This window comes from Gordionus sp. m RMFG-2023, chromosome 3 (assembly GCF_954871325.1).
Source record: "Gordionus sp. m RMFG-2023 chromosome 3, tfGorSpeb1-WG-v2, whole genome shotgun sequence".
NCBI lineage: Eukaryota > Metazoa > Nematomorpha > Gordioida > Chordodea > Parachordodidae > Gordionus > Gordionus sp. m RMFG-2023.
Window position 1 is genome coordinate 13888060 of NC_088777.1, and position 12961 is coordinate 13901020.

The following is a 12961-nucleotide window of genomic DNA, read 5'->3' on the forward strand; positions in this document are numbered from 1 at the left end:
GGAATAAAATTTTTACTTATATTTATTATCAAACGCATTGATTAGTAAAGTTAATTAAAATATTAATTGTAATATTTTCTAAAACTATCAAATATGTCTATAAAAGTGGTAATTTGTCTAATATTTTATAATAGTGAATCAACTATATATTTACTTACTTTATAAAGAGATATCTTATACTTGTTTGGACTTTGGAAATATTTTTAGGAAGAAGCATGGTTATTAAATTTAAAAATGAATACATACATCACTTTTCGATACAGCGTATCACTAAAACCTTAGAATTTTCAATTAAATTTCAATCATTCAATCAACTGTCACCATTAGGAATGTAACTCATTCAAATAGTATATTATTTAGAGCGTTACATATATAAGATTAGATTAACCTTAGAATATGGAAAAGAAAAAATCAAAACATAAGAAAGAGGTATGATTAAAATATCTATTTTATTATAAAATTGGTATATAGATTTTGTCGGATGAACCCTCTAAACAAGATAATAAAATAGCAAGATATTTAAGGTTTAAAATTCCCTCAAAAAAGGCCAATATGTTTGGAAGTAAAGTTCAGTATTTTACAGGTTTACCAATTTACACTAAATATTTTTTAAATATCGTTTTTTCATATTCACACAAATATATTTTTGCAATTAATTATCAATTCTAGCCAATAAAGCCATAGACACTATGATGGCTTCCAAATGGGCCACTGGTAAAGCTGCATCAGATATTTCTTTTACAAGTAGAGAAGCTGTTATAGAATACTTAAATACGTATGTTTTAAAATTTATTTTAGTTAAATCTCATTTTATTTTATTTAATTTGCAAATTAATATAAATATTCATGAAAATTATAAATATTAAATTTATTTTCTTTTCTTTTTAGCTTTAATAAAATTTAAAAGAAATAAATGTATTTTGGATTCAGCTTAGTTTTGGCATTCATTTTTTTAAACAAAAGATGAATGTGATATGCATTGTGCTATTAATAATAATCTCTTTAATTAGATATTTAAAATAAATATGCCAGTGGTTTCTATTTAATATAATACAAGATATTTTTTTACTCAAAATTTTGAATTTTTCTTTTATTATAATATTTTGGGCAGGGGGGGGGGGGTCTCAAACCCATCCCCTAATTTTGATTGCCTTTTGCTTGGCCTTTTGTTTATTGCCAGGGTTTTATGAGGGGGGGGGGTTTACTCACCATTTTTAGAGGATTTACTCCCAAAATATTAGCAATAAAAATTTGACCAACCTTATTGTTAAAAATTGACTGAAAGAATTACTTCTGAAAATTTTTGTAATGTTTAGTGCTTAATTAATACTTAGTATATTAATTTGTTTGATATTAAGTATAAAGAAAAAAGTTAATAACAAAATAAAAAAAAATTGATGTCATATTAGAAAAAATACTAAATATCTGGTTTAATGCTAATAAATGCCTAATTAATACTCATTAATTTCTCAATCAACTATAAATCACAAAATAAGAAATTGAGTTATAAATAAAATAAAAGCTATGACATCACATAAAGTAAGTGTACAGTGCATGTCTTTAGCCAATTACTTAAAGTGTGGGGAAGACAATAGTTTAATTGAGTTGGTCAATTTTTGAAAAAAAAACAAATAGTTTAATGTTCATAAATATTTTTATTGAAAATTTGTAAATGCAAACAATTATGTACATTTAAAATCGTTACTAACGATTTTTAAATTTAATATATAGTTATTTTTTACAAAACATTAACACTAAATTTTGTTTTTGTTCATTTATCTTTAATTTGCTTGCTCGATAAAATCCTCTTGAGTGATTACATATCAACAGGGCCATAGCCATGGTATGCATGGTCCCACCCAAAAATATTTGGCCCATAAACCTTGCCTCCAAAAGTATTTTGGACTGCGAAAATAGAAAAGATATTTGTTATTAAATTTTCATTATTAAATTTAAATAAAAGAACAAAATTCTTAATACAGAAGATGCAACAAGTTTTGAAAATTTGAGTTTAATTATATTTTTTTGTGAAAAAATCTAAGAGAATTTAATAGGAATGGTTGATTTAGAAAATATTTCTGCTGTAAGCGTTACAGATTTAATTTTAAAATTGCAATTATTAGACATTTAAAATTAATTAATTAATTTAATAAAGAATGAATTTTTTTATTTAAAAGAAGGGAAAAAATATATTATAAAATAATTTTCTTTGCCTTTTATTTATTAAAAAAATAAGCAATTTTTTATTTGCTTCCCCCAACGCTTATTTTTTGGATGTAAAATGACACATTCATTCACCTGCTTAATGATTTAAAAATTTAGAGGATTAAACTTTTACATTAACGCTAGCAAAGATATAGCCAGGGTTTCGAACCGTTTAGTATAACGGTTCGGTTCGTTCCGGTTTTTAGTTTAAAATTTTATAAAGGTTTTGTTCCATTTCGGTTTTTTTAAAAAAAATCATATCGGTTCGGTTTGGTTTATAATTTATAACAGTTCTTTTCGGTTTGTTTATAAATTTAAATTTAATCATTAACCATGTATATATTAATTTTAGAGAAAAATCTTTTTAGTTTATAATTTCTTATTTAATTTATCCATGATAATCTAATAGATATTTTTATTAAATTTAGGAAATATAAATTAGACAAATTAGTTTTTTTTTATTTCATAAATAAATAAGATAAAAACAAACATAAATACAATAATCAATAAAATAATATGTATACTATACTGTTTAGTTTAAAAAGAGAATTCGAACGGATAACTAAAATATTTTCTAATATTTCAGGATTTAATTTAGTTCTCTGCACAGAGAGTATAAACTTAAGGCTTAAAAATGCTCTTTCTACGGAGACCTGCGTAGCTGGAACTGCTAGCACAGTTATAGCTAACTTATAAATTCTGGCATACTATTCTTTACATTTTCCCAATAATTCAAAAAATTAGTATCTTTTTCTAATCTCTCTATATTTATTATCAAATGACCGAATTATATATTCTATTTCTATACATTTATTATAATTTTCGATGCCCTGAGAATTATTCTTATTAAGACTTTCATGCTACTTTAATAAATCTTCAAAATCATCATCTAAATTATCCTTCGAATACGAACACGTAGGCATAGTATTTAGTATAGTTTAATTCAAATTACCCACTCTGATATATTCTATATAAACTAAGATAAACTTTTTTTGAATATATCAATTAATAAGAAATTATTGTAAAACAATATTATATAAAAATTGGTCAGTGCTTTATTTCTGTTAGATGTTAATATAATATGACAGAATAGGTAATTTAAGTTAAACTATAGTATTTATATTTAGTTTAACATCAAAATGTAATTCCTATTTTTAATTCACTGTAAGTTTATTTAAATATAAAACACATTAATAAATAAATAAAAGTATAAAAATAATTTAATGCAATGTTAATTAACTTATTTAAACGATTTATAGTAAGATTTTTATTATTTAAAAATACAGATTTAGAAAAATATTCATTACAAATGCCATTCTTTAATCATATTTTTTTATTTTGCATATATGATAATGGTAAATGCTAACTAACATATTATAATAATAAATAATTTATAATATTAGAATTCTGAATTTAAAAAAACAATGATTATAAATAAAAAATTATTATATCATTAAAATATTGCTGACTATTTTATTTATTGTCATTTAAATTCTATGATCCAAGTTTTTATAATGAGATAAAAAATTTAATTTAGCCAAGAATAATTATGTCTGATTTTAAGATATCTTATCTAATTAACAGATAAATTGTCTAATCTCTTATAAATTAAGTATTTAAAGAAAAAACAACAAACCTGGTATTATTTGATATATAATGTTGATAATATAAAAATATTTAATTTGATATATAATGTTGATAATATGGAAATATTTAATTTGAAAAGAAATCACCAATTTAAAAAATGCCCCCAAGGAAAATTAAAATTTTAAATTTAGGTTAATAATTTAAAATTAATTATTTTTAAAACCGTTTTGAACCGGTTTAAACCGGTTCAAAATATTTATTTTCTTCATAACGGTTCGGTTAAGGTTACGGTTCAGAAAATCATAACGGTTCATTCCGGTTTTGCGGTTCGGTTCGGTTCGAACCCCTGGATATAGCCGACCGGTTTAGGATTGAAATAGGTTTTAATAAAATGATGCCTTATATACATTGTTTCAATCACAAGTTGCATCTTATTAATAATTGGCATTACAATATTTCTATAATTTTTAATCTTTTCAATTTAGCAAATAATTGTACAATTTTTTTAGGCGTTTTAACCTATTTGTAAATATAAAATATACAAACCATACTCTTAATAAACTTTTGGACAAGAAGTAAACTGGTCATTTGGCAACTTCTATTATCATTTATGAGAATTTTATGGCTATTGGTGAAATATTTATATACTTTCATAATAAAACTTAAGTTTCTACTCATGATTCAGTCTAAGGGTAGTTCTAGTTACATACCAAATCTATAACTTTTTAATCTGCCCTTTTTAATTTTGATAAAAATTTTGCATACCGAGACACCATCATTAAAAAGCATCGAATCCAAAATTTTTACCTTCAAGTACTAATAGTTTCTGAGATATCGATGGTCAAAAGTTTCAAAAATGGCCTATTTTGAAAAATTAGATTTTGAAAAATTGGGATATGTTAAAAAATAATGTTGCTAAAAATAAAAACTTTGTTAAAGGCCTTTTATTAATTATTACGGATTATTATAAAATAATAATCTTGCGGTTTTTTTAAGTTATAAAATTTGAAAACTTGTTTCGCTTTTCGAATTTCTTTGAATTTAATATTTTATTATTCACTTATATTATATCTATATATAAAATATTTTTAACTAGGGACAGCTATGGGTTTTTTTAGTTATGATTTTTTTTAAAAAATAACGCATTTTGAATTATTTTTTTTGAATTTTTTCCATTTTTAAATATAAATAATAAGACCAGCATTAATATCATGAAATGCAATTTTTTAGCTGCGATTATAATAATTTTTTTCTTGTAAAAATTTTCATTTTTGAAAGATTATTTTATAATAATATTGCAAATATGATAGGAAAATTAAAATTCACTAAAGATATTACTTATTTTTGGCATTTCATCAAATTTAGTATTTTGAACGCCCTGAAAATTTCGTTTTGCAATAAATAATAATTCTTCCCATTTGATGGGCTCATTGTTAAAATATTATATTTTGATATGAAAAGGAGATCTGATGTCGCTGCATAAATAAAAGAATTTGCTCGTCCTTTAGGGTGGAAAAAAATTTATTTTCATTTCATCTCTATTTACATTCACCTTTTCACACGTTTTCTTACATACAGGACAAATATCCTCCAATTTCATCGATTAATAGATCCTCACATGTATTTAATTTACTATATTCTCCACAATATTTTTCTTACATTATTATTTATATTACTTTTTTATTTAAATTTTTAATTTTTTTATACGTGTTTACTTTTATTATTTTAAATTTATTCTTTACGAACATTCTATATTTAACAATAAATGAAGATCCAATTTCGTCTTAAAAGGTATTTATTTTACATATTTAAATAGTTTTGGTTTTATTTTAGGTTTATTTAATTGCCTAATTTGTCAATGATTCAAAATTTATTTTTTTTACAAAATGAGGCTTCCCATAAAACTTTCAAAATTTTTCACATTTCTTTCCTCTATTTCAGCGGCTAATAATCCATTTGCGATCTTCATTTCACGAAAAAACATTTGAGGGCATCCCATGGCTGGTGGAGTGAGCCAAGCTCTTGGAAACACCAAATCTGAAACTTATCCAAACCATTAAATATGCCTAATTATTACATTTTAGTGCTTTAACCCTGTTATTAAAAGGGAAAAGGTTTATTGGGGAAATAAGAAAGAACACTGCAAAATGTATGCGTCATGGCATGTATGCTTTATTATTAGTGAAGGTCACGGTCCGGTCTTTTATCCGGACCAGACCATGATCTTTTATAAAAAAGCCATCCAGGTGGTTCTAAATAAAAAGACCGGTGCCGATCTTTTTATTTTTTGGTTTACTGTGACTATAGGTAAAATTCTTATTTAAAAAACTTATGGTCTTCATATTGCAAAATAAAAATGAACTAAAAATTTAAAAACTAAAATAACTAACATAAAGTAAAGTAAAATAAAATATACAAAAAAATAAGATTAATTGAATAATAAAGCAAACATAAATATTAATACAAAAATCGGTCCGGACCGTAAAAAATAAAAAGACCGGTCTGGACTGTGGTCTTTAAAAAGATATCTAATCAGTCCCGATCTAAGACCGATAGGACTGACTGTTGACCTTCGTTATTTATTATTATTTAATCACGTTCTTCAACCACGAAAAAGTAATCGAATTATAACCTAAATAAAAAGCTATGATATCATGCTTTAAGCGTGGCCTCGGGAAAGCTTCTAGAAGCATCGACCTTATTTCAATAATTAGGGTTTATTTGAATTTAATATATTTTAGTATCAGTAACCCATTTGGTTGATAGTTTAACAAAAAAAGCATGAATGATAAAAATAGGAAAAATAGAGTCAAATCCTTAAGAAAACGATAGAAGCACTGACTATCCTGGTTCTACCAATATTTAATTTCTATTTTATTTCATGGATCAAATTTGCCAGTAATAGAAACCGTGATAGGCGAAATAAAAACTATAACGTCACGTTCTATCCTGCATTACAAAATTACCCGCGAATTCACGCTAACTGTGAATGAGGGGTTAGAATATGTCTTAATATCAGACTTTTACACTATTCAAAAAATCAATTACATTCAGATACATTAAAATGTCTTCTTCTTCGATTCAAACTTTTTGAATCTAAAGATCCTTCTGTTCTTTTCTGTTTATTTAATTGATGTAGTTGTGAAATAGTTAAAATCTCAATATATTTTGAATTTAGTTATATGAGATGTGTCTAACATTTTTTGAGAAATACGTAAAATTTATTCTTAGATTTAAATGGGAAAAAATTTTCGAGTTGATTTTATAGAGAAGAAAATTAAGGAGATTAAGGTAGAAATTATAAAATCAAATTTTATCCCCTTTAGATTTTTTATACGATTGAGGGGAGAGGGGTGTCAACCCCAATCCGCCTATTTATATCAATACATAATTTAACCATGTCATATTTTCTATGGTGGGAAGGAGGTAGACATCTCCCACTTATCTATGTCACTTTTTATGTTTGATTTATTAAGATTATTACAGTAGATTCAATAATATATATTTTTTATTTATAAATAATACTATTGTTAAATTAATAAATTTTATTTTATGGATGGTTTTTAAGATATCGGTCCTGTAAAGATAGGCCGAAAATTCTTTGCACGAATAGTTATTACCTTAAGGTCAATTTCCAGTGAGGTGCAATAGTTCTTTTCTCCACGATGTTGTCAATTTCCAGTTAAGTGTAATAGTTCTTTTCTCCACGATGCTGCAGTCATTAGACTAAATATTCTCGTGATGCATTTGAGTTTGGAATTGATAATATAAAATTGCTTTATCTCTCTGAATATGATAGGAAATTCATCTATTTATTTCTGAGCATTCTTGTTATTTTTTTAAAAATAATTTGCCTTCTAGCTATACCTTTATATTCAGTTTTTAATTATTTAAATGCTGATCTATAAGTGTGATTGGGTGGTGGGTGGCTAGATTATTAACAAATTTTACATCTTATTTTTAAGAATTTGGCAAAATTAATTAAGTATTTTTTTAAAAATTAAGATTTTTTCAATTCATTCAAAAAACTACTTGAGTTCAGTGTGACATGGGAAAATGCGTGAGAGTTAAAAATTAGGCATGAAATAACGTGAATATTGGTCAAATAGTGGCATTTGCCAAACCTGATACATTGTATTGTTTTTTAAAAAAAATAATATTTATCTCTAAATTAATCAAATTTTTATCTATTCGAAACCTAAGATTACTCTACAAGAATTTCTTCCACCGAGTGAGGAAGTTCATAAAGATATTGGAAATTCCTGATGAAAAGTCGAATAACGAATCCAATAAAATCAATAATAATGATGGAGATTCTTCCACTAACGAAAAAAAGGCCAAACACGAAGATGCAAATGAAAACGAGCCTTCCAAAAACGCTGAAGAAATTCCTGACAAAAATACGAATTTGAGAAAGAGAAATAAAAAGAGCTCTTCTGATGTATAATTAAATGATTTTTTTTGTTTTCCCACCGAATTCTTAGTAATAACTTAATTTAAAATCTTTAACTTTTTTTCATTTCAACTTTATATTATTTCCCAAATACAGTTTAAATTTTGAAAACAGATTTGAAAAAAATTAGGGTTGTGCCAATATACAAATTTTGCACCGATCCGATATTACTATAAAACCGAATTCTCCAAAGTTAATCATCTCATTTTGGCAATGCTTATAGCTGAATCTAGTTTTACTAAACAGCTCGATTTGACCCAACGGCTAAATTAAGAGTCAAAATAATATTTCATAAGCCTCAAAATTTTGCCAATAGATGTCCAAACCTTTCTGTCATCGGTGAGTAAAATCTCCAAACTTGGGTAATTTTATTCTGGTGAAAATCTTGAATTATCAGTTTTCAAGAATCGGCGAAATCGAAGACTAGTTTATGTGACTCGTTAGATAAGCTTAAACTCTTTTCTTGTTACAGATTATATATAACAAAAAAATGATACCAACTTTTTAGCTAACATTATTATTTAAAATAATTCGATTTTTTTAAACATTGCAATTAATTGAGATTTTTTAATGAAATTATATAAATGAACTGATGTTATTTAATCTTATATAAAATCAAAACCAAAAGCAATAAAAATATCGGATCGGTTTTTGAAAAATATCCACCCTATCCGATATTTTCCAAAATGCTAAATATTGGCCCCGATACGATATTTAATATCGGCACAACCCTAAAAAATCTTCGAACATCTAGTAAATATTTTGTAATTTTCATGCATAAAAAATCTTTGAAGATGAAATCACAATTTTTTTTTGAAGATTTTTTAAATAATCGAATAATATTTAAAAAGATAGCAGAATGATTATATTATCGGTTGTAATATAATACTAACTCAGCTAGGATAATGAAACATAAAAAAATTAGCCTCGTCCTACAAAAAAGAGGATAATAAAAAATTTATTAGTTTGAAAATGGCGTATATAAATTTGCAAATATATATATTTAAAAGAAGAATAGTGTCGAAACAAAAAAGAAAAAGGATAAGAAGAAAGTCAAACTGGAACTTCATGAGACACAAGCTTTTGTTGAAGGGAACGAACAGGTTTATTAAAATATAATAATTTACCAAAGAATTAAGAAAGAAAGAGAGTAGATTTTAAATAATAGAGAACGTTAATAATTTTTTTTAATAATCGGAGCATAAGACTAGAGAGAAAGGGTTGTAACAATTACCTTATTTATCCGAATTTCTCCTAAAATATAAAGGGTTAAAATTGGAATTCAAATATCTCGTTTAATAATTATCTCCCCCCTTAGTTTTGAGAATTATGCCTTAAAAAAATATCAATTCATAAATATTTATACCAGCTATTATATATTCTATTAATATTAATTTCGATATTTGGAAACCAGTTTTACGTATGGGTCTATGATCCGGTCCCGATAAAAACTTGGATCTTAGGATTTTTCATAGGTTTGCTCATTTTTTTTAAAAAAATAATAATTATGAAAATATACTTTAATATAATTTATTTGTTTTTAATATATTACCGTTTTTTTATAAATTTCTAATTTTAGATTTTTTTGCCATGAAAGAAATGAATAATTGCATCTTGCTTGTTAAAAATATATTTTTTTATTGTTTTGATTTTACTATAATTTTTAATAACATAATTATGGTATTATTATCCTTTATCCATTGACTTAATTAATATAAGGGGATGGGAAGAAAAAATAAATTAGATTTGGAAATAGAACCGAATATCAAAAACCCGAATTTAAGTGGAAAGGACCAAACCGAACCGGCAACAATATAATTACCGGATCATGAACCGGACCCATTTTTGTTTTGGTTTTGAACACCTATATAATATAAAATAATTATTATTGAATTGAAAAAATTTCATTTATTTGCGAATGTCGAAATAAGAAAATATGATAACTAACACAACAGTAACCATCATTGGCATCAAAAGCGAAGGATAAGATGGTCCTTAACATTTAAAATAAAAATTAGCACTTGTAATTTATTATTTTAAACTTATTACAATAAAATAAAAAATTAGAATTATTTTTATAGCACCCCCTAATTAAAAAAATCGACATAATTACGCCTCTGACAACAACAAATGTATTTATTATAAGTTGATTATCAAAACCGAAAACTTTAGGTTAAGTCGAATATAAGAAGTTACCCCTATACTTGCAACATCAAATAAATTATGATTCACAATTTTTCACTTTATCAGATTTTAAAAATGTGTGCACAATTAATTTCCAAAATTTAAAAAATTAATTTTAAGTTTTAATAAGTCTTTGATTTTATTTAAAATTTTTATAATAATGTATATGTTACTGGTAATGTGTTATTTTGTCAACTTTATATAATTTTTTGAGCTCATTTTATTTAAAGCTCTGATAAACTGAACCACTGACCTCGACTAATATCTTCTTTGTGCCATTTAGCAATTTCCTTTCCTTAAATTACACCGTAGCTTAAATTAAAATGCTTATAAATAAAGAAATATTTTAGAGATTTTTTAAATTTTTTTAAAAAATTTATTCTTTTATTCAATTTAATTTATATACTTTTATACGCTATTTTAAAAAAAATTAATTAACATAATATGTTACAGTTATAGGAGCCATAGTGATTTGCTTGTTTCCTCTGTGGCCGATGGCCATGAGATCGGGTGTCTACTATCTCAGTCTAGCTGGAGCAGGCTTTCTTGGTGTCATTTTATTCCTCGCCTTGAGTAAGAACACTTTTCATTTTCGAATCAGAAAAATATAAGGGTTAGCGAATTAAAGAATAATAGGGTATTTAATATATATATAGTAAAAAAAATTTCTGGATTTAGTAATGAACTATTACTAAAATCCTAGAGCCTCTTTATAAAGGGCTCGAAATTTAAAAATCATTTTTTCCATTTTGTTATAAAACTGTATCATTAATATAATATTAATAACATCATTAACATAGTGAGGTATGTGATATTTGGAGCTGTATGGACTATGACCTTGGGAACACATCACGTATGGTTTTTGCCAAACCTTTTGGAGGACGTGGGCTTTGTCGAGTCATTCATTCCCTTGTACACTCACAAAAAATGCCACTCTGCTAGCGGCGTATCAAAATCAAAAAAGTCCAAAACGACGCTCAAAAATCCCGACAGCGACAAAATGCTCAAAGATTCGAAAGATGGTGATGCTGACGACAATAAAGATGCGAAAGGAGGTGGAGCCGGAGATTATAAAGAAGGTGAAGACAGGGATGATTGATAAATTTTTTGCCTAGGGCCTTTTATTTTATTATGGAGATGTTTTTTAAATGTATACATCCTATTTTATTTTTCATAAACAAAAACTTGAAAATTTCAAATAATATTTGCATCAAACCCAGACGATTTTTCGAATACTTTGGGAGATGACGTTTCGCTCAATCACGATATCGACATACCGAATAAAAATGGCGATGATTTCGAAATGATTTACGACGATTCTAAATAGAATATTATATTATTTAAAAATAGTTTTTTTTTAAAAAAAATCGCCTGAAATGATGTATTTATTTTTCGTCATTTTAATGTATTTTAAAATGCATTATATTTTTTTGAGAGGAGAACAGAAATATATTTGCAATAAAAACCTGTCCGGGAGAGGGAATATATAATAGTATTGTATTATTTATTTATTTTAAATTGTTAGAATTATATCAAATAATTTTAGGTTATATTTGATTCAAAATAAATTTTACATTTAAAGGGATATATTTTTTTTACAACCTTTAATATTATATAGCTTTATTATTTTTTTAAAGAACCAAGGAATCGTTAAGAATCTAGGAACTTAATTTTTTTGGTGTACTTTAAAAATGTCGCAACTTGTGTTAGAGTGAACTATAATATTTTTGAGAAAAAAAAATGAGTCATATTTGATAGATACTATTCCATTCACTTTACACGTTGGTCAAAGACTCGTCCTTTAGCAGTTTACGGATTTTTTGAAAGAAACCGATAAAACTTTGTTACCCATGTAAAGTAATAAAAAGGAGGGCATTAAAAGTTCCATACTTGTTTGTTCTGTAATATATAAATTCGCTATTATATATAATGTTACCAAAATATGATATACTTCACTTATCTTTAAAAAAATGGAATATTCTAACTGATATGTTTGAATCTGAGTAATTGGAAATCATCCCCTTCCCCCACAAAAAAATTTGTAACCACTAATTAAGGATCGTTGTTTCTTTTACATTTTGTGCCATTTTTATAGAGGCACAACGACTTGAAGCACAAATTCCAAAACCTATGCCAATATCTAGTGCTTAATTTTCCTCTTCAAGCTAGACACCGGTAAAATTAAAGGTTAGTGAGTTATAATCAAAATAAGAAAAGTATGAAAATTTGCTGCTGGAAGAATTAGTTGAGGCAAAAATTCCAAAACTTATGCAAACATAGTACAAAATTTTTGCCTTGATATTCTCCAAACAGGATATCGGTAACACTAACCGTTACCAAGTTATATAGATTTTATAAGCGTGAAGTTGACAGAATGACTTTAAAAATTTTAAAACTTATGCCAAAATATGGTGCACAATCTGCATGATCTTCAAACCGGGTACAGAAAAATTAACCTTTCGTGAGTTATAAGAAAAGAAAAGGTTTTCGCACTATGCCAAAATTTAAAAATAGAGCTATCGTTTTCTACTT

General features: G+C 25.7%; 1 protein-coding gene across 2 annotated transcripts; it reads left to right on the plus strand.

Annotated features, from left to right (window-relative positions):
• The first annotated feature begins 304 nt into the window (after nucleotides 1-304).
• On the plus strand, nucleotides 305-12014 carry LOC135925828 (translocation protein SEC62-like). 2 transcript variants are annotated; one of them, XM_065461345.1, is made up of 9 exons: nucleotides 305-429; nucleotides 472-583; nucleotides 670-775; nucleotides 7996-8233; nucleotides 9256-9348; nucleotides 9660-9720; nucleotides 10883-11002; nucleotides 11230-11508; nucleotides 11650-12014. In XM_065461345.1, exons 1-9 carry the CDS (start codon nucleotides 397-399, stop codon nucleotides 11754-11756), a joined length of 1149 nt encoding a protein of 382 aa, XP_065317417.1. In that variant the 5' UTR covers nucleotides 305-396; the 3' UTR covers nucleotides 11757-12014. The 2 variants fall into 2 exon arrangements, with proteins under 2 accessions (XP_065317417.1, XP_065317418.1); XM_065461346.1 differs by having other exon boundaries at nucleotides 9259-9348.
• Nucleotides 12015-12961: the final 947 nt, after the last annotated feature.